The sequence below is a fragment of the Nelusetta ayraudi genome, unplaced genomic scaffold (assembly GCF_046127955.1).
Source record: "Nelusetta ayraudi isolate G7.1 ecotype Tasmania unplaced genomic scaffold, CSIRO-AGI_Nayr_v1 ptg000026l, whole genome shotgun sequence".
Taxonomy (NCBI): Eukaryota; Metazoa; Chordata; class Actinopteri; order Tetraodontiformes; family Monacanthidae; genus Nelusetta; species Nelusetta ayraudi.
The window spans coordinates 6,459,917-6,484,998 of NW_027466076.1; the positions used below are offsets into that span (position 1 = coordinate 6,459,917).

Sequence of the window (25,082 nt, forward strand, 5' to 3'; positions counted from 1 at the left end):
TGGATGGTTCTGGGTGGTTCTAGACGGTTCTGGATGGTTCTAAGAGCTAAACACCCTGGTGGGGCTTGAAGACACTGATTTGGTTGCAACTTTGCTTTGCTTCATTGTCCATGTCAGGAAGGGCACCCGATGTTTAAGATAAAACAACGCTACAGTTAAAGGTGCCTGTTGATTGGCTGCTGCGACCCGTGGAGGGAAACTGCTGTGAAATAATTCTCTTCATAGACTGAAGCAGTGGCCTTTCTCCATGAACCCAGACTGATTGCAAAGGTTACCAGAGGGCGGCAGCAGCAGATTGGCCGCCCATTGGACAGATTTAAATAGCTGTTGAAACTCATTATAACTGATGACTGCTTGGAGTTTTGTCATTGAGGACGCTGGGGTTACCTCCACCCCTGAGACTGGATGTGAACCAGGCAGAGCAGTTGTGTGTTGGGTTTTTAAAGAAGTCATCATTCAAGTTCAGTTTTAATCGTTGTCTCCTGTCAAACTCTCATTGTTTGTGCCGACCAGTTTCCATCGCTGGTTGAGCAGCAGCTGATCAATAACAACTTTTTACTGTTTGTGTTTGGGACACTGCGCCCTCAGTTCTATTCACAAGTGGCGCCTGGTTAAATGTTTGCATTCACCCAGATTTTGAAAGAACTGTGAGACGTGTTTGCAAATTGCACACAGTATCAGTATCGAGTGAGCAACTACAAAGAGACTTGAAATTCAGGACACATCAGCCTGTGTGCGTGTGTGTGTGTCAGTGTGTGAGTGGGTGTGTGTGAAATACAAGGAGCCAGATAAGAAGACGGGGATAGATGAGAGCTGGAGTGCGTCCTCAGTGGATTCACTCGCCGTTAAACAATCTAATCTGCAAAGAATCGCAGCAGCAGTTTGGCGGCGGCGGCAGGGTCGTCGCACATCAAGGCTTTTGTTTTTCTGAGCGGTGCGTTTAAGGACCCTCTGAAAGGATTCAGAGCCGAGCAGGAAGAGAAGGTGGTGCCGCCAAAGCACTGAAAGGCCTTTTTTTTTCCCCCGAAAGCGTCGGAGGTCAGCTTTCGCAAACAGAGCATCGGCGCTAAATCACAGCCGTGCGTATGAATGCAGGGACGCAGGAGGAAAGAAGTGAAGTGTCTGAAAGATGCATGGTGCTTGTAGAGAACCACACACACACAGGATCCTCTGTGATCCCAGCAGCTCAGAGACGTAAATACTGAGAGAAAAGGTCCAGGAAGTCTCGTGTTGAACTTCCAGTTTAGAAACCATTCCCTTGAAACTGTGTTTCCGTGTGTTTTCATGTGGAGTGAACTGAATGCAGATGAAGAATAACGTCTAAATGCAAAATATCTATTAGTATTGAGAAACAGGCTTTTTATTAATAATGTTGCCTGCAGCAGCACATTAATTATATACATTAGGCTCACATGATTGTTTTGTTTTTTCTATTTTATCTATGGAATACAGACGAGCTATAAGAGAACTGCTGCCTTCCCGGGTCAGTTTATTGACTTCAGCAGTGGGAATCGTTGAACACAGGCCCCAGATGCTCATCTAAAGATTCATACATCTTATTTATATTGCCGGGTTTTGTCAATATTTGTCATTTATCAATAGTTTATTCTGTGAAGAGGCTGCTGAGGGAGAAACAGTCAGCCAGTGTTTGGCAGGCTGGCTGGCTGGCTGGCTGGCTGGCTGGTTGGCTGGCTGGCTGGCTGCACACTGCTGCAGATGGCCTCAAATGGTGGCTTTATTTTTTAGGAGGGCAGGAACGGCGACAGTTGTTGCTTTAAATGCACTTTGTGTAATGAAGATGAATGTGTGGTGTCTCTTCTCCTCCAGACAGCTAATCAGCGTGTTGCAGGCAGATTACTGGCAAACACTGAGGCAGGAGGAGGGAAGCACTGCCACTTTCAGCCGGTTATTAATTTGGTGCTTTAGTCCCTTGAACTGGACGAGTGGTGATGAAGCAGACGGGGAACCAATCAGAAACATTAGCATCACACTTTCGTCTGTGGAGGGAAACAGAGAAGGATGATGTTCGTGCCAAGCAAGTGCGTGAGAAAACAATGCCAACAAATACAATTGAAACACAAAGCCCAGCCTTTTCTCTACAAATTGGTCAGACGTCATTAAAATTGTAATTGCGAATAATCCCACGATCCATCCGTCCGTTTTCCATCCCTGCTTCTTCCTGAGGTGAGGACACCCTGGAGCAGTGGCCACTTTATGAGGGCCACATAGAGACAAACAACCATCACACACACCTAACAACAATCTAGAGTTTCCAATTCACAGCACATGCACATGTTTTTGGAGTGTGAGAGGAAGCTGGAGAACCTGGAGAACCCAGTAGATACAGGGAGAACCTGGAGAACCCGGAGAGAAGCCAGCAGATACAGGGAGAACCTGGAGAGAAGCCAGCAGATACAGGGAGAACCTGGAGAGAAGCCAGCAGATACAGGGAGAACCTGGAGAGAAGCCAGTAGATACAGGGAGAACCTGGAGAGAACCCAGCAGATACAGGGAGAACCTGGAGAGAAGCCAGTAGATACAGGGAGAACATGGAGAACCTGGAGAGAACCCAGTAGATACCTGGAGAACCTGACAACTCCACACAACCTTCTTGACCTTCTTGCTGTGAGGCGGCAGCGCTGTCCAATTACCTCTATTTTTATAATTAAATGACGTAATGAGGTCACATGTAACTGGTCAGTCCCCAACACTGAATTCAGACCTAATATTAAAACATCTGCATCCCACGTCTCTCTCCCTCTCTCTCCCTCTCTCATTCTCTCTCTCTCTCTCTCTCTCTCTCCCTCTCTCTCTCTCTCTCCCCCGCTCTCTCTCTCCCTCTCTCTCTCTCCGCCACCCCAAACGTTGGTTCCTCCTGGACTCCATGAAACGTCCCGTCTCTGAGACAGGTGTCGTGCGGTGTCGCGGCCGTCTCGTTGACCCGAGGCTCCGGGGCATTGATGATGGAGGGGAGCCATCAGCAGCGGCTGACACGCTGATTAATCTCCTCCCCTGCAGCCGACCAGGTGCCGCCGAGGTGTCGGCCTTGGCCTGGGGTCTGACACCAGACGCTCCTGCTGTTGCCCCTCACACCACCACCACCACCACCACCACCTCCACCGGGTCCCCACACTTGCACTGTCCAGTGTCTGCAGGCTCCCTACCGCCACCTACCTGTTGACACCATTGATTCCTTCCTCTTTCCGCTGCAGCTCACTGCCTCCTTCTGTTTTCTTTTCTTTTCTTCTCCCATCCGTCCATCCGTCCTGTGTTTCTTTGCCTGCCTCCTGCACAGCTGAACGAGGAGCGTTGTACAATGACGTGTTATTTATACAGAAAGTGTGTTTAATTTTTCAATAAAGAAATCTACATGGAAAGTCACGGCCTGTTTCTTTTTATTATTAATAGTTATTTTATTGGCTATGTTGCTTTATTATGGATGTTTTTAGCATGCTTACATGACATTTTTATGTGATCATTTTCACACTTTCACTTGAAACTGCTACATTGTTTCATGATAGCGAAAGGCTCAGCATCCCATAATTAAATAAAAGTTTCATGCTTCCGCCGGAGGATTTTCACGTTACTTCATGATAGTGAATGGAAACTAAAGGAAATGCGGGAAGCCAATGCACTGCAGCATTGCTGTACTCATATTGATGACATTGACGGCTCTCACCGTGTATCAAACCAAGCCTGAAGTGCAGTTTTCTAATGGTGCAAACGAGCAATCGCGCCCTGCTGATGCCTCATTTTGTTTGGTTTTGAAACGTTACCATGAAACAACATTGAAAAATGATCTCGTAAGAACGTGAACATTGTCACATCAAAACACAACAGCATTATGCTTCTGTAATTTACAACTCTTCATCATGGCAGAACTTCTTGCTTCGTCTTCATAATTGCAGTCTGCTTCCACTTTGGCAGCAGCATATGTGTGACCCTGTTCTATTTAACCCACCAGTGCTTTCATGGACCAAGCCAAGCCTGCACCATTACACTGATGTTCCTGGTTAGTTGGAGAACAGCTTGACGCGCTCGAACGCAGCCTGATCCCCCAGACAATCCCACACGTTTCAACTGAGGGCGCCTTTTCTTTTCTGCCCTGAATGCTAACTGCTGCATTCTGAGCAGCTTTAGCACAAAAACCAGGGGCGTCAGAAAGGAGACACAAAAGGGAAATGTATTTTCCATAAACTGCAAAATGTTGCCGGTTGTCTCCTATCATCTGTTTTACGAGTTAGTGAAATGTGCAGCAACAAGAAATACCTGAAATTCTAGGATTCATTAATTACTGCTAAGTATGCTTTCATTGCAGTTGTAAATGATGTGCAATACAACAACACTCTACCCAACCTTTAGAACCGGGGGGCCTCTGCTTTCTGCTGCTCTGAGCGCCTTCTGAAGATGAGACCTCTTGGAGGCGATGCTGGGAAAAGCAAGCAAACCACTCGGTGAGTTCCGAGTTCAGCAGGTTCTCAGTCTCACCACTCACAGTTCAACTTACTATTCTGCCAAATATTCCTTAATAATAATCAGCAGACTGGGAGCAATCAGGGCAAAAACTGCAGGCTGTGCTGATGTGACCCGGCTGGGTGGAGCTCTGATCTAGTGTAATGAGCACAGGGGGCGACCTTGATAGGGTTCTCCACTATAACTCCTCCTACTGTCCTCCTACTGTCTGGATCCCCCCCAATAAATCACCTCAACATCACAATAGTCTGAGATCCAAGGCTGAATAGAAATAATGTCCATCATTGTGCAAAGTAGAGCTTGACATTATGAAGAATACATTGGAGTTCTTTCAATGTCGCCATTCTTAACTATGCAGCACAAACACGCACATGCAGGGACACCAAACACGTTTCCTCTCCAGGATGCATCATTTACTTCAGGCACAGCAGATACAGACTGTTGTTATATAGATAGTGGCTCACTGCAGAAGGTGGTGGGTTGAGTGAGGACCTTCATTGCGTTAGGATAATTGGAAGTGTGAGTTATTGGTAGGTGTTGGTTACTCGTCCAGGGTGAAACTCCACCTTCTTCCCCAGACAGTAGGGATGTACAGTCGGCTCCAGCAGCTGCTACCCTCACTGCTGCACTCAGTGGTGATAGGAGACTCACAATGTGTGCCGCTGCCTCGTGTCTTTTCTTTTTCCACCTCCGGGCTGCTGCTTGCCTCTACATGCATTGTTCAAAGCCACGCAGATCCAACAGCGAGGCTTTATTTTCTAATTCACTTTCCGTTTCAGATGTTTTCCCTGGAGTTTCTCTCATCATCTGAAGATCTTTTTTATGCTTATTTTCCCACAGCATCCATCGCCTCTTTCTGTTGAAAAATAGCTCAAAGCTAATAGGTTTGTTCCTTTTTATCGCGCTTTATCTCTTCCCCTACGGGCCGGGTTGTAACAACAGCAGTTATGCTGTCTGACAGTCTGTTCTCATGGTGCGTCCTTAAAGGATTCACAAAAAGCGTGACGATTTTAAATGCATGAATTTCTGAACTCTTGTGCAGTTTTTCTTTTTTCCCGGTTCGGCAGACATGAAGCTCGCAAAGATTACTTCCTTACGGTCACATGACGCCTGCCGCAGAGGCTCTTTGTGGACCCACTTTAGTTCAAATGGAGCATCTTTTTTTTTTTTAACTTGCTTTGGCAATGGAAGACACACACACACCAGAACACACAAAGTTCAGCTCAACAAAAGCTTGATGTTCATTGTGTGAAGACCAAAAACGCTCAACTAAATAGTTTTGTTTTCACACCAATCCCTCCATCTGTGGGCAGCTGCCAACAAAAGTGCCTTGCAGGGTGATTTCAGAGAGGTTTCATTTATTTTTAACTGTGCTTTATTATTTTCATGCATTGTCTTGCTGCATTCAACATGAATGCTGAGATGTTTGGATGAGACGCTGGCCACAGTTGGTGTCTTGAAACTCGACTGAAGCAGCGTAAAAAAGAGTGTTGTCATCACAACGGCCGATCTTTGATGACGTTACCATTTCTGTCAGCTCCACAGGCCGCTGCCAAGTCGATGCATATTGGACATCTTTCAGCCTCGCTCCCATTTCAGGGACCATTTGCTGATAGCATCAAAACACATCGAGCATTCTGCCGCACGGGAAACTGCTTCTGCTTGGTTTCATTTCAGGGGAAGATTGTGGGGCTCAGTGGAAAGTTTGAAACGACGGGGATAAGATGGTTGATTGATGTGATGAGCTCATTCTTTATATCACTGCCCAAACCTGACAGTTTAATAACAGCGAAGCAAATTAGAACGGATGAAATGCTGTCAGTGTTGATATAGTTACAAACAGGTTTCAGAGGAATCATTAAGTTTTAAGTCATATTAGAATATATCTTGGACACCCACTCATCAGCACACACATACATTCCCATCCTCCCCTTGGCTTCAGTGGACCTCAGGATCACATTAATTATTTTATTCTTTGCTGTGTAAATGAGTCTGGCAGAGATCAGAACCTCGCTGGAGGGAGATTGTTTTCATAGAACTCAGCTTTTTCCATTTCATCCACTACTTTAGAAACCAATGCAAACTGATTGCAAATGAATGACAGCACTTTCATTCTCTTATTTGGCGCTATAACAAAAGGAAGTTCCTCTGTGTTGTCACTATCACAGTGAATTACTGGTGAATGTGGGCCATGAAAGAGCGTGAAGTAATACAACGGTGTGCACTGTTTCTGTTTGAGTTGTGCACAGGTACATACAGTAGATTGGTTGGTGGCAAATTAGACCAAAGGGTTTAGTTTATTTGCCTCTCACTCAGAGAACAATCCATCCATCCATCCATCCATCCATGCATCCATCCATCTTCAACAGCTTCTTTTTCTTGAGCTCGGACTCCTGGGGGTCTGCTGGAGTCTCTCCCAACTGTCAGGAGAACAATCATGGAAGGAGTTCAAACTTTGAGCAAAATGAGCAAATACTGCCGCTTTGTGGTCAGTTTGTAAAGGTGCAGCAATCTTTTCCCTTTAAATGTGGAAGTTTCAGCCAGGACTTTTGTTTGGCAGGGACTGGAAAATGTGGTTTTAAGGGATGATTTTCACACTGATGCGGTTGATCCACTTTACGCACTTGACTGCTGAAACTTTAAATAAGTGTGTTAATTATGTATTCATTATTTTATTTATTCTCACAAATGTAGAAAACCGTAAAGAAAACCTCGGCACCCCGTTTAGTTTGAGTTGAGTTCAGCCCTGCGCTGGTTTGTTGTGGTCCCGGTGTCATGGTGACACGCTGCCTTCAGGATCGTCGCATCTTTTTCTTTCTGCGGTCGTTTCAAACCAGCTTCTCCTAGATCTTTGGTGCGTTCCTATTCTTAACATTACGGCAAATTGTTTGCGGTGACGTTTCCTTTTCTACTACTTAGTTTGTTTGAATTTGTCGCTTGAGACACAGGTGTGCGCAGGTGTTTGTGTTTAGATGAACACGTCTACTTTGTCATTTAATGTCAACACTGTTTGACTTTAATTCCAGATCAAAGTCGCAATTTCTCGGTTTATCGCAAACCCCCTGTTTGCTCGCTGCACTTTATGCTTGCACCAGTATTCTGCAAAAGTGACTCGCTGTTATTAATGTTATTAACGCTATGCATGCGCACAAGCAATGGGTTTTTAAGTTAACGTTTCCGGAAGTAGACTGGAGCAGCTTGTTAAAGTTCTACCAACAGGATTCGAATTCGAACGCATGATGTCACCTCGTTTTAACAACACGGAAGCCAGTTCATCTGCACTTCCGGTCGCGATCTGTGCCGAACCTGGCGAAGTCTAACAGTCTGTCACAGTGTAAAAGAAGATATAGTGAACTTCGCTGTTATTTTACCCCCGAGTTGAGGTAGTTCTTCCAGTGTAGGAACTACGAGGTTTGTTGTGTTTTTACCACAACTGTGGGAATAGACGCGCACTGCGACTCTGGGTCTTCTGTTAGTTTTCGGTTTTCAAGGCAACCGACAACTTCCGGCGGGTGAACCGCTGAAATCTGTGCAGAAAAGCCTGCAGGCTGTCCGCATGAAACAGGTCTGACCGTGTTACAGGCTTGCAGGTGAGTGTGCAATGTTCACTTGTCTTCTTGACACGGTTTGTTGGTGTTGGTGTTGGTGTTGGTGTTGGTGTTGTTGACTGCAGTAGTGCAGCAGCGTGATCGCGTGTTTGTTTTGTAGTTGAGCAAGTTGTGTGCGCGCTTTCCCCACGAGTTCGATGGACTCGTCAAAGCTCGAGATGTGATTGTAACTGGCTGAAAACAAGAAGAGTCGTCGTTGGGCCGTCATTGGGCCGTCACATCCCACAGGAAACAGCTGGTGTGATTTGGTGGAATATTAGCAGGCGGCTGGCAGCAAAACACGAGACTTTCTCAAAGCTGCGATGTCGTGCCGTGTTTGGCGCCCCCTGGCGCCTTTAACCAAACCACTGGTGATTCCATCCTGGCTCAGCTTTGGCTGTCATTTGTATTATACAAATACGTTAAGTTTGAACTGAAAAAAAAAAAAAAAAAAAAGTTGCCTGGTTCTTCAACACTATTTAAACTTGTCAGAGACAAATTAAAAGTCTGAAACGATAACTTTTCAACACAACTTTTTGCGGTGGTGAGTTTAATATTAAAAGCACCTCCAAAATAGGGCTATCGTATCACCACACTTGGCTCCACCTCACCACTTCCAGCTGAATGATCTGCACATATCGTATTTGTGGAAACATGTCTAAGCAGCACTAAAATAAAAAAAAAAAATGCCCCTTTTAGATTTTCATTCCCAAAGGTAGGAAAACATGACTGTAAGTCTCAGGCCAGCCTTGTTCAATTCTGACATTCCGTTTTGTTTTATTTTGAAATGGAGCAATGTAAGCTCCTCTCTTGTATTCGAGATCGCTGGATAAAGGAAACAGCAACTGGCCCGGGACTACTGGGTAAACGTCCTTCCTCAGGCTGTAGCTCGCTGCTTTTACCTCTCAGGCCATTGGTTTTACAGTCACTTGGTAGAACAGGTTACATTGGTTTTACAGTCACTTGGTAGAACTGCTTATGTGGCATAGTTGCACTGCTTCAGTACGATGTGCTGCGACCTCCTGCAAATCTAATTCAACTTGAAAAGCTGTGAGTTTGAGCTCATTTCAGGCGTTGAGTTTCACAGCCAAATGGAAAACAAAGCCTGCAGAGAAAGTTTCATTTTAAACATGTTCCTGTTTTAATGGACACGACCTAGTAGTGGAGAACCTTAAGCAGACACAGAACTCGTCTAACTGCTTATGCTGTAGCACAGAGTCATCAGTCAACATCAGTTGGTAGGGAAGAGAGGAACTTGTCAGAACATTTAAATGAGAACTATTTGGAGTGATAAAATCTAAATTCCTCTCTGTTCATATTCACCTTGGCCAGAGTGTGTAGTAGGAACTGAGACACACAGGGCCTGGAAATCAGCCCTTTGTGATGTCATGAGGATGGTACAAGAAATAGCAAGGACAAGGAAGAGAACACTTTTTATTTATTCAACTCTGTCTTTCTGTCACATCAGCTGAGGTGATTTCTGCATCAGCCACCAACCAACTGCTGGTGAGCCAGGGCCACTGCTGGTGAGCCAGGGCCACTGCTGGTGAACCTGGGCCACTGCTGGTGAACCTGGGCCACTGCTGGTGAACCTGGGCCACTGCTGCAGCCCCAGTCTGCCCTCCACACTCGGCCTAAGCAGATTTACAGCTCACAGCTCAGTCACTGGGCCGTCCAGTCAGACACTCACTCACTAACTCACTCACTCACTCACTCCCTCACTCCCTCACTCACTCACTCCCTCCCTCACTCACTCACTCACTCACTCACTCACTCACTCACTCCTGCTGAGTGCTGACTGCTGTGCTTCAGGTGTCTGCAGCCCTGCAGCCTGTGAGGAGCCTCTTATGATCATTGTCTGTTTACTATTGGCACCCCCAACACACACACACACACACACACACACCTCCCCCCACTGTAAGGGCCATAAAGCAGCTTAATCAGCCCCATATGGCAGCAGGATAAATCCGTAGTGACCTCAGTGATGAGCAGCAAGCGCTGCTAGCCGAAGGAACAGGTGAGGTGTCTGCTCTATCTGCTCTATTATAATTATTATTATTGTTGTTATTATTATCATTATTATTATTTTAGTTTTTTTAGTGTGTTTTTTCCCTTTTTGTCCACTAGCTTTATTTTTTTCCACCTCTGCTGAACTTCATCCTGCTGCAACAAGCTGACGGTACCAAGGTTGCCAAGGTACCAATCACCTTTGGCACAAATACCAAAGACTCCTCTCTTGACCCTGTGGACTCTGCAGGTCCAGAACTGTGGTCCTGTTTAGACGGCCTGCGTTCAGCCTGCGAGCCCCAGCTTTAACTCCAAACCTTCTGTTCTCCAAGTGGAGCTCCCTGCCGCTCCCTGCGCTTCTTTGTGGTCTGCTTTAAATGCATGTTGCATGTTGAGGCCTCTGGGTTGTTGACGGTCCAGCAGTGACTCTATTGTTTTGCAAGCTGTCGCTCACCGTGGCTGTCCCGATCCCAGAGAGCGCAGTGTTGGGCTCGTGGTGGTCTGGCTGTCCCTCATTCTCTCCATTGTTGGTGCGTGATGGTTCTCCGCCACCTGTTGGCCGCTACAACCACTGCAGCAAGACAAGTCGCTGCGAGAGAAACAAGGTTGAAGCTGCATTCAGTGCGTTTGCAGCACATTTGGTCCTTTGAAGAAGCTCCACACTGCAGCGTGGTGCACTTGCTGGAGATGCTTTATGGCTCCTCTCACTGGTTGCCCAGCGTTTGTTCTTGTTGTGGCGTTGCCATGGTGACCTCCACAGCTTTAGACAAACCTATGGGGGATTTTTAACCAAAGCGCCTTCACTTGTAAACGTGTTTGTTTCGACCGACCTCATAGTCGCACCAGTTGTCGCTTCACCGTCGTCTCCTTCACCTCCTAATTCATTGATACAATTTCTTGAAAACTCTGACTGGTTTTCTGCTTTGTTTCAGAATCCTCAGAACCTGCGCTGGGGCAGAACCCCAGCCTGGTCCTCCTGCTCACTGACATGAGCCGCAGCCTGTGAGTGGAGGTTGACATGGCCGTCAAAGCAGTCCTCCATGTGGACCTGGACAGGCCAGTGAAGATGTGCAAGGTCTCCGTCCCGGGCTGAGACGTCCCGCCGAGGCCAGAACTGAGACGGAGCGAATGTGAAAAAAGCGCCATCACCAGAAGGGAGAATGGAGACGCCACAGAGGACCAAAGCAAGGGAGGTTTCCTGGACCGCCGCTCCGGACCCACCGTCCCCCTGCAGCTCCGGCACCACGTCGCCCTCTGTGGACGAGGAGCCGCTGGACTTCCTGCACCTGATGGATGAGGACGGCATCATAGGCCTGTCTGAGGCGGTTGAAGGTGGCGGCTGGGGAGAACCTGGTGACACCGGCTGGGGAGAACCTGCTGACACCGGTAGCCACCGCCACCGCCACCACCCCAGCGTGTTCTCAGGAACCTCGGGTCCAGAGGGGACGGGAACCCCCACTGAGGAGCTGAGCTCCAGCCTGAGCGAGCGGCCCTCCCTCACCCAGTCACTCTGTGAGTCTCATCCAAGTCAAGTCATTTAGACCATATAATTATATGAATTCTATTGGTTTCAGCTTGGTTGAGCAAATTTAAGTGACGTTGATTGAATTCATTTGTGGATTTAATTGCATCTTAAAACCTGTAAAAGTTCCCACTGGTTCATTGTGGTATAAGAGGACGTAGTTCTCCGGAGTAAGTTGGAGGGGGGAAGAACCAACGTCAGTATTTCATCACTTGTCAAAGTTCAGAGATCTTTGGAGACATCTAGTGCTGGGAACGTGGAAGAGCCATTCAGTGTCAGTCTGGATGGGCTGAAATGGGCTTTTGGCTGCCAGTCTGAACTGCAAGTGTTTCAGTGCAACATTTAAGATTGTGTGACATTTGAAGGTGTCCACAAGCTGTTTTCCCACATTGACTGCGGCTACGAACCACGTTGCCATGAAACCACTTCGCCTTTACTTTCACCAAGAGCTGTGTGTCAATCACCACATGTGTGTGTTTGTGCAGATGACTTGGTCAGCACTCTGAGGGCAGACACGGCCTGGAGTGCGATGAAGGGAGAGAGGGCGGAGGAGTGCGAGGAGGGTGGAGGCGTCGACTCCAGGAGCGCCGCAGGAACCAGCAAAGAGGAGGCGGAGACGAGCCCCACGCCATCCAGCTGCACCGCCTGGCTCTCCCCGGGACCCTCCGGGCTCTCGGACCACCGCCACTGCCAGGCGTCCCACCCTGCCCCGCCCACCGCCGCCCCCTGCTTCCCTCACCTCCTCCACCTCAGCGCCGAGGAGATGGACACCGCCTCACTCATCGAGGCAGAAACCTGCCCCGAGTCGTACCTCACGGAGAGCGCTTCCGATTCTCACAGCCTCAAGTCCAGCCCTCGGTCCGAGAGGGTGGAGCCCCCGCCGGCGCCCCCTTCTGGTGGCCTCCAGGCGGACGAGGTGTGGGGACGAACGCGTGCCTCGGCGAGGAAGAGCAGGCCATCCTCTCACGGAGGAAGCAGTCTACCTCAGCGGGAGACGCAGATACCCAGAGCCAAGAGCGACTCGGCCCGGTCGGCTGAATCCAGGTCAGTCGCCTTTCACCCTCTGATGCTCGGTCAGCCAATCAATCAATCAATCAAACACTTTATTTGTCCCAGAGGGGCAATTTGAAAGGCTTAATGAGCAGCATGAGACAAACATCAGACAACATAAAAACATTCACAAGTGCACCTCCAAACCCATTAAAACCACCGTAAAAAAAACAAACATAAAATGTGCCTTTCCAGAAAGCGACCTCCGAGCTACCGCATTCCCGACTTCTCCAACGTGAAGTCCAGGATCTGCTTCCCCGACGGCGCCTACAAGCCCCCCAAGAGCCGGCACGCGCCCAGGAGGGAGTCGTCGCCGCCCGAGCCGCCCCTGGTCTTCAAATCCCCCGCAGACATCGTGAAAGAAGTCCTCCTCAACGTCCCTGACAGATCTCCTGCCTCCTCTGGAGACCACCGAGGAGCAGCAGCAGCAGCAGCAGCTGCAGCAGCAGCCAGCGGTGCCCCCAACTTCACAGTGCCTCAGGAGTTCAGGTCCAGGCAGCAGGCCACCGTGCTACTGGAGCAGCTGCAGGTGAAACACTGGCCTCAGACGTTCTCCTAGAACGTGGTGTCTCACCTCTGGCCAAGAAGTTGGCCTGCCCATAATTTTTTCTTAAACCCAGACTAAGAGTAAAAAACAATCTTTTAATTCCGACTTCCATCAGTTCCTCAGTTTTAGGCCCAACTTTACTCTATGGGTTTCTTCACATCCCCTACCCCCCAACCCCGCCTCCTCATTTTTCTTCCCTTTCTGCCACCACACTTTTTCATTTCCCCCTCCCTCCTTCCTGCAGGAGAACTACAACACGCTGCTGATTAAGTACGCCGAGGCGGAGAACACCATCGATCGCATGCGCCTGGAAGCCAAGGTAGTTCATCTGCAGGTCGCACTGTCATTTATCACAGTTGAATGTTGCACTGCACTTTACCAGAGAAACCTTTTCTTTGGTGACGCTGTTATTTATTGTGATAATTCAGCCAATGAGGAGGCTTATCACTTGTAATAAAATCAATGTGAGTTGATTGAGTGTTATTCAGTGGATGAGTGAGGTCAGGTCACTTCAGGTCACTCTGATTTACCTGCCAGGGGTGGCGAGGCGCCCGTTCACTCTCCATCCTATTATATTTCATCAGTGTGCTGACTTGGAGGGGGGGGAGGATGGGCACACTTAATCTCAGTGTGCACTTAAGCCACTGCTGTTGTTGTTGAAGGAAGTTGTTGTTGTTGTTGTTGTTGTGTTTTGTATTTTATGGATGATGGTTCCTTTGTATGGAAGCAACGATTCATCAGCAAGCAGCGTCTCTGCACCTTCATCAGCTTCTGTCAGAGGAGCAAAATCAGCTGATGTGAAAAAGCACTCCTATATCTTTTTCCAGTGTTCTCTATAACTCACACACACACACACACAATACCATTGTATGAGTTGTGGTTGTGAGATTGGCTGAATGTAAACAGGAAGATGTATCTGCAGGCTGCCATCACTGCACTGTGTAACGGACGTTATATTGACCTTTGTCAATATGGAGCCGCTAACGTGTGCTTTATTGTTCTCAGTCATTTGTCACAATCACTGTCTGGCTGCCCGCTGAGGCAGGTGAGCAGAAACAGTGACATCTAGTGGTTACATTTTAGATTGCAGCGCCTCTCTCCTGAGCTTGCCAGTCAACTACGGCTCTTATTTTACTCTAATCTGCTTTGATTTATTTGTTGGTATATTTTTAAATTTAACTGCAAATTTTATTCTGATGTATTTTAACCTTTTCTTGTTGTAAGGTGTCTTTGAGGACTTGAAAAGCGCTCTATAAATAAAATGTATTATTATTATTAGCATGTTAAAATAATCATAAATAAGATAATATTTTACACACTGGACTCTTTAAAGAGTGGAGCAAGCCAGAGAGTTGACCGTTGACCTTTGACCCCGCCCTCCACCAGGTGAACATGTTTTCGGATCCCCCGAGGCCGGCCCGCCTGCTGCAGTCGGTAGCCAATCAGGAGGCCTCCAGGTTGATGGAGCTGCACTTCCCTCAGACTCAGAGAGCCGAGAGCAGCTGGTCTCCACCTGCTCCAGCCGAGCAGCACAGCCGCTGGTCTCCAGCTGGTCCAGCAGAGCAGCAGAGCAGCTGGTCTCCTGCTGGTCCAGCCCAGCAGCAGAGCCGCTGGTCTCCTGCTGGTCCACCCCAGCAGCACAGCCGCTGGTCTCCTGCTGGTCCAATGGAGCAGCAGAGCAGCTGGTCTCCTGCTGGTCCAGCCGAGCAGCCCAGCCGCTGTTCTCCTGCTGGTCCAGTGGAGCAGCAGAGCCGCTGGTCTCCTGCTGGTCCAGCGGAGCAGCAGAGTCCTCCTGGTCCAGTCGAGCAGCAGAGCAGCTGGTCTCCACCTGGTCCAGTGGAGCAACAGAGCAGCTGGTCTCCTCCTGGTCCAGCCCAGCAGCACAGCAGCTGGTCTCCTCCTGGTCCAACGGAGCAGCAGAGCAGCTGGTCTCCTGGTCCAGCCGAGCAGAGCGACCGCCACGGTGGGTTCCACTCTGCTGGGTGTCTGCTGTCAGTTTGATCATTTCTGAGGACTGTGAGCACGTTGTCTCTTCAGCCAGTGAGACGACAGCATCACTTCAGAGCTGCAGCTAACGGCTTTGTCATTCCCCCACCAGACTCCTCAGCTGCCTGCCAGAAAAACAGAAGGCCAGAGCCTGCGACCAGTCGCCTTTCAGCCGACATTCTCTACAGTCAGGCCAACAAGCTGCTTCAGCAGGTGAACCAACAGCTCTTTAAGTCTCAGGACCCACAGCATCAGTTTCCTCATCAAGGCACAGACCCCAATTTATTGCAACCAGCCCACTTTCAATCACAGTCTAGTGAATAAATTGTTGAAATTATGGAATTGAATTGTGTGTCCTGCAAAGTCATGACCCAATCAAAACAGCTCGGCGACCCTAAAGTGGGTCACCATCCACCGGTTGAGAAACGCAGGTTTAAACCACCTGCGAAACCTACCTGCTAATCTGGAGTTTTTGCTACTAAAACATGTTTTGTTTGTTTTATTCACTCAGCTCCACAATTTTGGAGGTCTTCTGAAAGCCAAGAAGCTCAAGGCCGCAGAACAGAAGCAGGTGAAGCTTCGCCGCTTCTGTTATTGTGTGAATATAGAAAACAAGGCCTCAGCTAATGAGCCAACGCTGGCCTCACTTCCAGACCCTCCTGAAGCTCAGCCAGGGCCTGAAGTCGCTGGAGAAAGGTTACCTGCTGGCCAAGAGGGAGGTCAGAGCCGTGCGGCAGCGGGACGGAGACGGCAGCAGCTTCGACCCTGAGCGGTGAGATCCTCGCTGTCTGCCTCCAGAATACTGCTTCAGGATCTGGCACGCAGAAGCATGTAGACTGGGTGTGGTGAACCAGCCGCAGCACCAGCGGCTGCCTCCTGGTGGCGCTGCCTGGCCTCTGACGGCGTGTGTTTGCAGGGAGCTGGAGGGCCTGATCTTCCAGTGCGGCCTGGACCTGGATGAGCTGAAGGAGACGGTGGAGGTGATGCACTCTCCCTCTCCTCATCTCACCCCTGTGCCTCACCCCACAGACGGAGGAGACGCCCCCCCCAGCCTGTCAAAGGTACCGTCAGCATCTCGGCTTTGATCTTCATCCTCTGGTGGCTCTTCAGAGCCCAACAGAGTCCTGCTGTCAGATTGTCTGTGGATCACAAAGGTGGAAAAGTCCACGTTCACATCACTTTGTGTTGTTTTGCGAGGGTAATTGTGTATTTAATGCCTGATTGATCCAAGCGCTGCTCTGCTGGACTAATGGGAACATTTAATAAGTACTATAAATGAAAAATACGAATGCTGCCACATCAGGTCTTTATGATGCATTGATGTGTTGATGCCAGAGCCCATCAGTGACGTCACTGGCTGATGAGGAGGAAGCAGCAGCAGCAGCAGCAGCAGCAGCAGAGACGGATTCAGCAGCCGAGGAGCCTGATGGGGAGAAGAACCCAGAAGAACGTGTCGAATTCTTGTCTCCGGTGGAAAATTGTGGATTTGACCAGCAGGACTCGGCCCCACCAGCAGATCAGTGAGTGCTGACACCTGAAGCCAGACGTCCTGGTGGTCCTCTGCTCTCTGTTGGAGGGCTGTGACCTTCTCTGCTTACTGTCTCCAGCCAGCAAAGAGTGGGAGGGCTTTGCAGTTCTTGGGACAGCGGTGTGTCGGACGGAGTGGCCTGCCTGGCTGCGCTGAGAACCAGTGTGCAAACCTGGGAGGAGAGAGAAGACCAGCGCGCACCAGGTAGCAGGAACCAGGAGCAGAAGATCCTTCCAGTGAGGTCAGTCAGTCTCTGAGGAGACACAAGATGAGCTGCTTTCAAATCATTTCTTTTCTATTATTATTATAATATTTAGAACAGGCCTAGATGTTCGTTGGTGCTCTCTCTCATCCTGGTGACCTCACGCTCTTCCTACCAGCAGGACGTCTGACTGCGGAGACTCTCTCACCTTCTCCCCCGTCAGCCAGCAGACCAGAAGCCTCACTCCTCACTCCGTCAGCCGCTCTCCTGCGCTTCCTGGCGAGTCCTCCAGCAGGAGGAGGAGAACATCTCAGGCGGGAAGATCCCACAGCAGCAGTCTGAGCAGCCTGGGAGAGATCACTGGCTCCAAGAGGGAGTTAAACTCCAGCCCCAAACTCCAGAGTGGCAGCAGCAGAGTTCGCTCTCAGGTCAGTGCCACAGCAGCAGCATCACTGTCGGCATCTCTCTTTCACAGTCATTACAATAGACATTGTAATTTAAGATCAGTTGTTGACTCCATCAATACTTGCTAATAAAGCCTTCATGCTGACTGCTCTGCTTGGTGCTGCTTGGTGCTGCTGTGCAGGACGGCATCGTCTCTCCAGGGACCGACAGCGGCTTCGTGGGTTCAGAGAGCAGTCGACTGACTCCAGCTGCAGCTGCTAGTCCTCTCCACCAGAGGGCCACAGAGAGGCGAGGCCCGCACACCTTTCACTCCTCAACCCCTGGTTCATACCAACAGCGTCTGCCACTGTGGCCACCAGGGGGCGGTGCGGGTGCCCAGTTCGGACGGGTCAAAGAGTTTAGTTTCACTGTTGTTTTCTTTAAATACACGCTAAGCTAGCTGGGTTGTAGCGCCATCTTGCAGTGCTGGCGTGAACCAGTCGAGCTGCTGCACTACTGGACTCAACGCTGGGCGGTACGACGACGTGCAGACGCACTGCAGACGCACTGCAAACGCACTGCAGACGCACTGCAGACGCTGTCAGTGTGAAGCAGGGCTCAGTATTCACCGCTGCCTCCTCCTGCTTCCCACCTCACTGGTGCCGCTCTCCTGTGTCCGTGTCCCAGCCTCCCGGTGGCTCCGGACCCCAACCCCAGGCCGGAGGACCCCCCGTGGCCGTCGGCCGAGCCGTCCCGGTCCAACCGTCTCGGAGGTGTGGAGGACGGCGAGCTCCTTGTGCGTCTGGGCCGCGATGAAGCCAGGAGCAGCAGTCAGAGGTCCCGCTCCTTCTCCCGCTCTCGACGGCAGCGGGTCAGTGTGGTGAACCGGACCGGCGGCCCACACAGCGACTGCAGTGAGTTCCGTCACTTTACAAGGAGTCATGTCAGATTGATTCAGTCATAAAGTGTGGATCTCAGGAAGCCTGCAGCTTTAGATGCTCACGGTTAAACATGTTTAGTGGCTTTTATCCAGCGATGTTCTGCTCTGACGATGCCCTTGCCTGCTTTTCATAGCTGGGTGGTATTTTTCAGTGTGTCGTTGGCACTGCAAATTAAAGGTCCAGTTTGTAATATTTGGAGATTTTAAGAGAAAACAGCGACATCAAGTGGTTACATTTTAGATTGCAAAGCTCTTTCACTCGCCCTCCCTCTCCTGAGCTCGCCAGTGAACTACGGTGACACATCATCTACCCTCTTCTTTGTTCAGCCTAATTATGAAGTGGATTGTCCACACCAGGCTTCCTTAGAAACACGCTAGTGCACGATGGCAGCTAACTAGGCTAAGTTGCTCTGTGGATATTCTCCCCGTTCTAAGGGTTGGAAAACCAAACACCTTGTTTTGTGCTGCTAGTAAACACTTTTATCACTTTTATCTCTGGGCAGCATATTAACCTTTTGCCAATATAGAAATTATCAATCAGACCACAGCTCTAAATAATAAGAGAGACACACTCAGATGTTGCATCCTTGTTGTCAGGCCTCTCTGCAGCTCACGCCGTGTCTGAAGTGGAACACAGTGACCCGCCCGCGCAGTCTCTCTCCTCCACCCACAACTCTGACTCCGCCCCCCAGTCACCACCCCCGCCACGCTACGACATCACCGGGTGAGTGAGCAGCAGCGAGAGCCGCTTCCACCGAGGCTGGTTCACTGTGTGGAAATGAGCTCAGACGTGAGTTGCACAGCCTCGGTGTAACAGTCGAGTTGTCAAAGCAGCTCCACCTGCTTCCACTGCGTCACTGCACCAACCTAAAGCACCACTGAAGGGATTTAATGGCATCCAATGGAATAACAGATGTGTGTGTTTGGAATATGGATGCAGCTGAATCCCGCCCACTGGACTCTCCAGTGTTCATTGAAGCCTCCGTCAGTCCCAATCATTGGCAGTCCTTCATAATTCAACCGTCTTCATGTTGTGTTGTTCTATTGCAGGGTCGGCTGAGGTTGATTGTGCTTGCGTATAGAGGAGGTATTGTTGATTGTGTGGTGCTGCGTGACTGCTTTTCAACCACTGCATGCGTGTGTGTGTGTGTGTGTGTGTGTGTGTGTGTGTGTGTGTGTGTGTGTGTGTGTGTGTGTGTGTGTGTGTGTGTGTGTGTGTGTGTGTGTGCACTCATGCCTGCACCATAAACTGTAGAATGAAACCATGACTGTCCCAGTCACAGACCTCTACCAGTGTTGGTGCCGTGTGGGGAAATGAAAGCCTTGCAACTGCGATGACATTGTTTAAAAAAAACATTATTTTCAACATCTTTTGTGTGCGTTTTGCAGCGACGCCATGCATGCACTGCGGGCCGAGGTGAGCCGACTGCAGGAGACCATCAAGAGTTGCCTGAGGAAGACCACGTCGCCCGTGTCCGTGCCCGTGACAGCGCCCCCTAGCGCCGGGGAGGACCACGCGCACGTCAGGATGTCCACGCCCAGCGCCAGGTCCGCCTCTTCCTCTCCTTGCGGGCCTCCTTATCGTGCTGCTCTGCCTCATGCAGTCTCCTCCTATCGCTGTCGTTCAGACCCGCGGAGCGGCGCAGGGCCACCAGCAGGGGGCGAGCCGCCAGGCCTGAGTCCACGCCGGAGCCAGCGGTCAGGATGAGAGTGGCCTCCTCTCACAGACAGAAGCCCCAGAAACCCGACAGCTGTAAGTGGAGCTCCAAGGTGTTGCAGAGTTGTGACTTTAAAAGCATGTGAAATACTGGAAGAGCTCTGAATGGAAGAAACCTCCTGTAGAGCAGCGCTTCTCACCTGGTGGACTCTCACCATACACACCGTTTCCTCATATTGAAGTCAGGACCCCCACCAACGCCCCCACCCCTTCTATCATGTCTGGTAAATTCTAGACATGAGAGTAAATAATCTAAAAATTAGCCAAAGTATTGAATTGGATTGTGTGTTCTGCAAACAAATGGCCAACATTCTCTCTATAAATATACTTAGGGTAACTGCCCATGAAGCTGCTGCTGATGATGATGATGATGATGATGATGATGATGGATAGATAGATAGATAGATAGATAGATAGATACTTTATTAATCTCCAAGAGAAAATTTGCATTTACAGCAAATTTGCTGTAATTTCTCAAATTTCTCAAATTCCCCCTTTGGACAAATTTGTTTGTCCAAAGCGGAAGGATCGGCCCAGGTCGTCACCTCAAGTGAACTGATGCCAAGAAAGACAGGAAGACAGTTTGATTGACCTGACTTTTATTTTGAAGGTTCTTCAGCTCCGTCCTCCACAGACCACTGCAAGCATGTGGTGTCCAGGTGCACTCAAACATCAGCGGCGACCACTGGCGACTCACTGCACACTCGCACTAGCACGCACACAGGTAAGAGGTCTGCGGCTCCAAGTCATGGAACCTGCTGCATTAATAACGGCCATCGTGTTCGTCACGTTCGGGTTTTCCTCTTTTTTCCCTGTTTTTTTTTTTTCCTTCCTTTTATTTTCTTGATGCAATATCATTTCCTTTGAGTTGAAATATCCCGATGGTGTTTTTTGTGCCATCTAGAGGAAGTCGTTGTGACTGCGAGTCCTTCATCTGAGTTTTCGTGTGTGTGTGTGTGTGTGTAGCAGGGCAGCAGCCCAGTGTGCCAGTCCACCTGTATGTGGCACCAGGAGATCCTGACCGCAGAGCTCCTCAGGTTGCTCCTCAGGTTGCTCCTCAGGTTGCTCCTCAGGTTGCTCCTCAGTTTGCTCCTCCTTGTCCTCACTGTTGCTCCCATCAGCCTCAGCAGTCAGCAGGTAACTTTAACTCCGCCCCTCGCTTTATTGTTTCACCTCTGGACGTGAGCTCTGCGTTCACCACTACGTGCTCTCACCAGCAGATGGCAGCGTCACAGCGCCGGCTGCCCCCTCCCGCCTGGCTCGCTGCCCTCGCTGCAGATGTCGTCAGCAGCCCAGGAGAAGCAGCACTTCTGGTGAGCTCATGCGATGGAGAAACCATCGTGGGTCAGGCACCTCAGGTGTTGACGTGACGGCACCATGCAGCAGTTTGCTCTCCACCGGTGGTCCTCAACTGGTGGAGTCTCAGCACCGTCAATTCTTCCTCATAATGAAGTCACTCAAATTATTTCCACAAATATAGAAACACTAGACTCACACTTTCTAGGGGGTTCTGGGGTTACAGTTAGGGTTGGGGTTACAGTGGGGTTGGGGTTGGGGTTACAGTGGGGTTACAGTGAGGGTTTGACTTGGACTGAACATTTGCTCTCACTTTGCGGGGAAAACTATCAGGATATGTATGGTCTATGGATATTTGGTCTTAATATATCGGGATATGACTTTTGGACCAAATTTTTAGTCCATATGGGCTCTAGCATGAAATGAGTCTAAAGTGGCCTAAAAACGTGAAATGAAAACCTATGAAATGAGATTTGCTGATACTTGCAGAAACCCTGCACTGAAACGATGCTCCAGTGATAGTTCAGTCTGAGATCAACTGCTAGAATGCAAAATCTCAACATGTCTGAAAGCTCATGGCTTGACTCGTCATTGGCAGAATGCCGCCGCCTGGCCTCCTCCCCACCGCCCCCTGCAGGCCGCCACCCAGCCACTGCACTGCTGCACTGCACGCCGCCGTCCTCCATCCCTCTGCTGTGAGTCGCCGTCCTAGCACACAACTAGCACACACCTAGCACACACCACTAGCACACACCACTAGCACACACCTAACACACACCTAGCACACACCACTAGCACACACCTAGCACACACCACTAGCACACACCTAGCACACACCACTAGCACACACCTAACACACACCACTAGCACACACACCTAGCACACACCTATCACACACCTATCACACACCACTAGCACACACCACTAACACACACCACTAGCACACACACCTAGCACACACACCTAGCACACACCACTAGCACACACCTAACACACACCACTAGCACACACACCTAGCACACACCTATCACACACCACTAGCACACACCTATCACACACCACTAGCACACACCACTAGCACACACCACTAGCACACACCTAGCACACCACTAGCACACACCACTAGCACACACCTATCACACACCACTATCACACACCACTAGCACACACAACTAGCACACACACCTAGCACACACCACTAGTACACACACCTAGCACACACCACTAGCACACACAACTAGCACACACACCTAGCACACACCACTAGCACCCAGAGAGGTCCCAGGAGAGCCAGCGAATGGAACCCACAACCTAACCACTGCCCCCCCTCACAGACTACTAATTATTTTCTTCTTCTTCTTCCCTTCTGCCCTCCTCTTCAGCTTGTGCTCGTCGCCTCTCTTGTTGTACCCGGGCTCGATGCTGAAGGTCAAAGGTCAGCACCAGGAGACGGCGAGAAGCGGGAGGAGCCTGGTGGCCGCTGACAGGCGGCGCTCGGTGGACGCCTCTCTGAACAGAGCCATCAGGGCAGCTCGGGACATGAAGGTCACCTCCAGCAGGATGGCCGGCTGTCTGGCCACCGGCCTGCACCAGATCCACCACTACTAGCACCACCAGCAGTAGCACCACCACCTGCACCATTCAACCAGTCACTTTACTTTTTGAAATGATAAGAAGGACGCATTTTATTTCCATTGCTTTTTAACCAAAGTTGAGCTGAGCAGAAGATCCAAGCCGTCACGTTTCCTTCAGAAACAGCTGACTGTGGCCTCAGTGGCTCCATGTGGACACAGTGAAATATGACTTCTACCTCTGACAGACAACTTCTCGTGGCTGGAGGCTCAATCCACCACTGGACACTGGAATTACCGGCGCCGTCGCGTCAGTTGCCACCATGTGGCCAGGGGTGTGAATTGCAATTAGTCAAAATGACAGACGGCCTCCGTCACTGTTTGAAAAAAATGTTATACCAGTGATGGGAAATTGTGAAGGTGACTTCTGCTCCTCAGACCTCACAGTCGGAGCCTCCACTTGTTTCCTGTGTGTGTTTTTATTGGACCGTCTTCATGTTTTCTAACGTTTTCTAATGCGCGCACACACACGATTGTTTCAACGACATCAGTGTAATAGGATCGTCAATCATATTGATTATCAGAACCCTTTTGTATTTTTAATAAAATGACACAGCTGCAGCTCATTATTGGGCACGCGTAAAGATGTTTGTTCATCTTGTGACGCCAGCTGAAGTGTTTTTTGTGTTGTTTTTTTTATTTTGTGTAATGTCTGTCATGTGGTTCATTGCACTATTGTGTTGTTCCCAAACCAAGCCAGAAATGATCTGTCTCATGAAGATTAAATGACTTTCATATTGTCCAGGCCTTGGTCCAGTGCCTTCAGTGTGTCCTCTACACGATGTGTTTCATTTAGGAACTCACTGAACCGACCGTCCTGGGAGAGTTTAGCGAGAGACGCAGTGCTAGAATGCAAAAATCTCCACACGTCTGAAAATTTAAATAATAATAATAATAATAATAATAATAAAGGTTTATTTGTACAGCGCTAAATCACAACCAATGGCGTCTCAAAGCGCTTTATACAATCAGAATGAATATTGACAAAATGTCGTCTTTTTTTCACAGTCAAAAATAAGAAATACTCTAATTAGCCTGAAAAACTGAAAAATCGACACAAGATGACGATTTTTCTGATTCTCAGACATGTTGACATTTTAATAATAATAGAATAATAAAACTGTATTTGTACAGCGCTAAATCACAACCAAAGGCGTCTCAAAGCGGTTTATACAATCAGAGAGAACCAACCGGGCCCCGGAGCGAGATGCGACAGTGGATGGGAAAAACTCCCCTGTGGGAAGAAACCCAGGGCAGAACCAGACTCCAGAGGGCCATCATCTGCCTATGAGTAGTTGGGGTGAAATACAATAATAGATGAGTAATGATTTTACTTGGAATAGCTCCATCTCGTGCTAAGCTATGCTAAAAAAAAAAAACAACAAAAAAACAAAAAAACGCTGAAGTTGGCGCCACATTCGCCGCGGTGCTTCTTAAGGTTTCGATTCCACCTTAAAAACAAACATTTCGCAATTTGACCGCTAGATGGCGGTGCTTATCCCAACACTGTTCAACATATAAAATTCAGCGAATCATTAGGTCTACGCTGAGGTGGATTTCCCCCCCCAAAATTATACAGTAGAAATGGACACGTGAAGTATCATTGTAAAGCATGGGGGCTCTACTGTCACAATCAGTTGACATATTTCACGGGAAATCATTTTTGGCCCTTTTGGGGAGGGACTCCAAATTTGACAACTTTGCCATTTTTCAGGTGGATTAAATTATACAGTAGAAATGGACATGTGAGGTATCACTGTAAAGCACCGCGGCGAATGTGGTGCCAACTTCAGCGTCGCGTAAGCGTTAAGGCTGAAATTAGGGTTATGGTTTCGGGGTTCCTCACGCACTTAGAAGCCCCAAATTTGATGTGTGTGTTTATTGGGGGCTCCTGATGGAAAAGCAAGTGGCCCCACGTCTCTAGGACAAAGTTGACTTTTGACCCCCATAGACTTGCATAGAATTAGGGTTAGGGTTAAGGCTGAAACAAGGGTTAGGGTTTCGGTGTTCCTCACGCACTATGCATCCATGCACCTAAAGCAGGTGTTGCTAAAGTTCAAAATGATGGCGATCACAACACAGGCTGCATATTGTATTGATTAACATGTTTAGGACACTTACCTGGTGTCTGCTACACTGAGGTCACGCTACTGCCTCGACCCCAAGAGGAATTACCTTCCTCCGCCTCCTTCAGAGACACTGAAGGTCCTAA

At 49.2% G+C, this 25,082-nt stretch overlaps 1 protein-coding gene across 1 annotated transcript; it reads left to right on the forward strand.

Annotated features, from left to right (window-relative positions):
• Positions 1-7,421: 7,421 nt before the first annotated feature.
• Positions 7,422-23,617, forward strand: akna (AT-hook transcription factor). Its single transcript, XM_076028585.1, has 23 exons — positions 7,422-8,063; positions 11,000-11,579; positions 12,075-12,633; positions 12,835-13,168; positions 13,431-13,505; positions 14,573-15,149; positions 15,285-15,385; positions 15,684-15,743; positions 15,826-15,944; positions 16,089-16,233; positions 16,508-16,692; positions 16,780-16,941; positions 17,084-17,330; positions 17,489-17,685; positions 17,902-18,200; positions 18,824-18,950; positions 19,616-19,774; positions 19,855-19,979; positions 20,563-20,667; positions 20,910-21,080; positions 21,161-21,256; positions 21,838-21,934; positions 22,622-23,617. Exons 2-23 carry the CDS (start codon positions 11,228-11,230, stop codon positions 22,845-22,847), a joined length of 4,518 nt encoding a protein of 1,505 aa, XP_075884700.1. The 5' UTR covers positions 7,422-8,063; positions 11,000-11,227; the 3' UTR covers positions 22,848-23,617.
• The last annotated feature ends 1,465 nt before the right edge of the window (positions 23,618-25,082 follow it).

Coding starts and splice junctions, on each gene's coding strand:
- akna (XM_076028585.1), top strand. CDS start 11,228: ATGGAGACGCCACAGAGGACCAAAGCAAGGGAGGTTTCCTGGACCGCC. Junction 17,331..17,488: donor GCAGCAGAGTTCGCTCTCAG/GTCAGTGCCACA, acceptor GCTGCTGTGCAG/GACGGCATCGTCTCTCCAGG. Junction 20,668..20,909: donor TCGCACTAGCACGCACACAG/GTAAGAGGTCTG, acceptor GTGTGTGTGTAG/CAGGGCAGCAGCCCAGTGTG.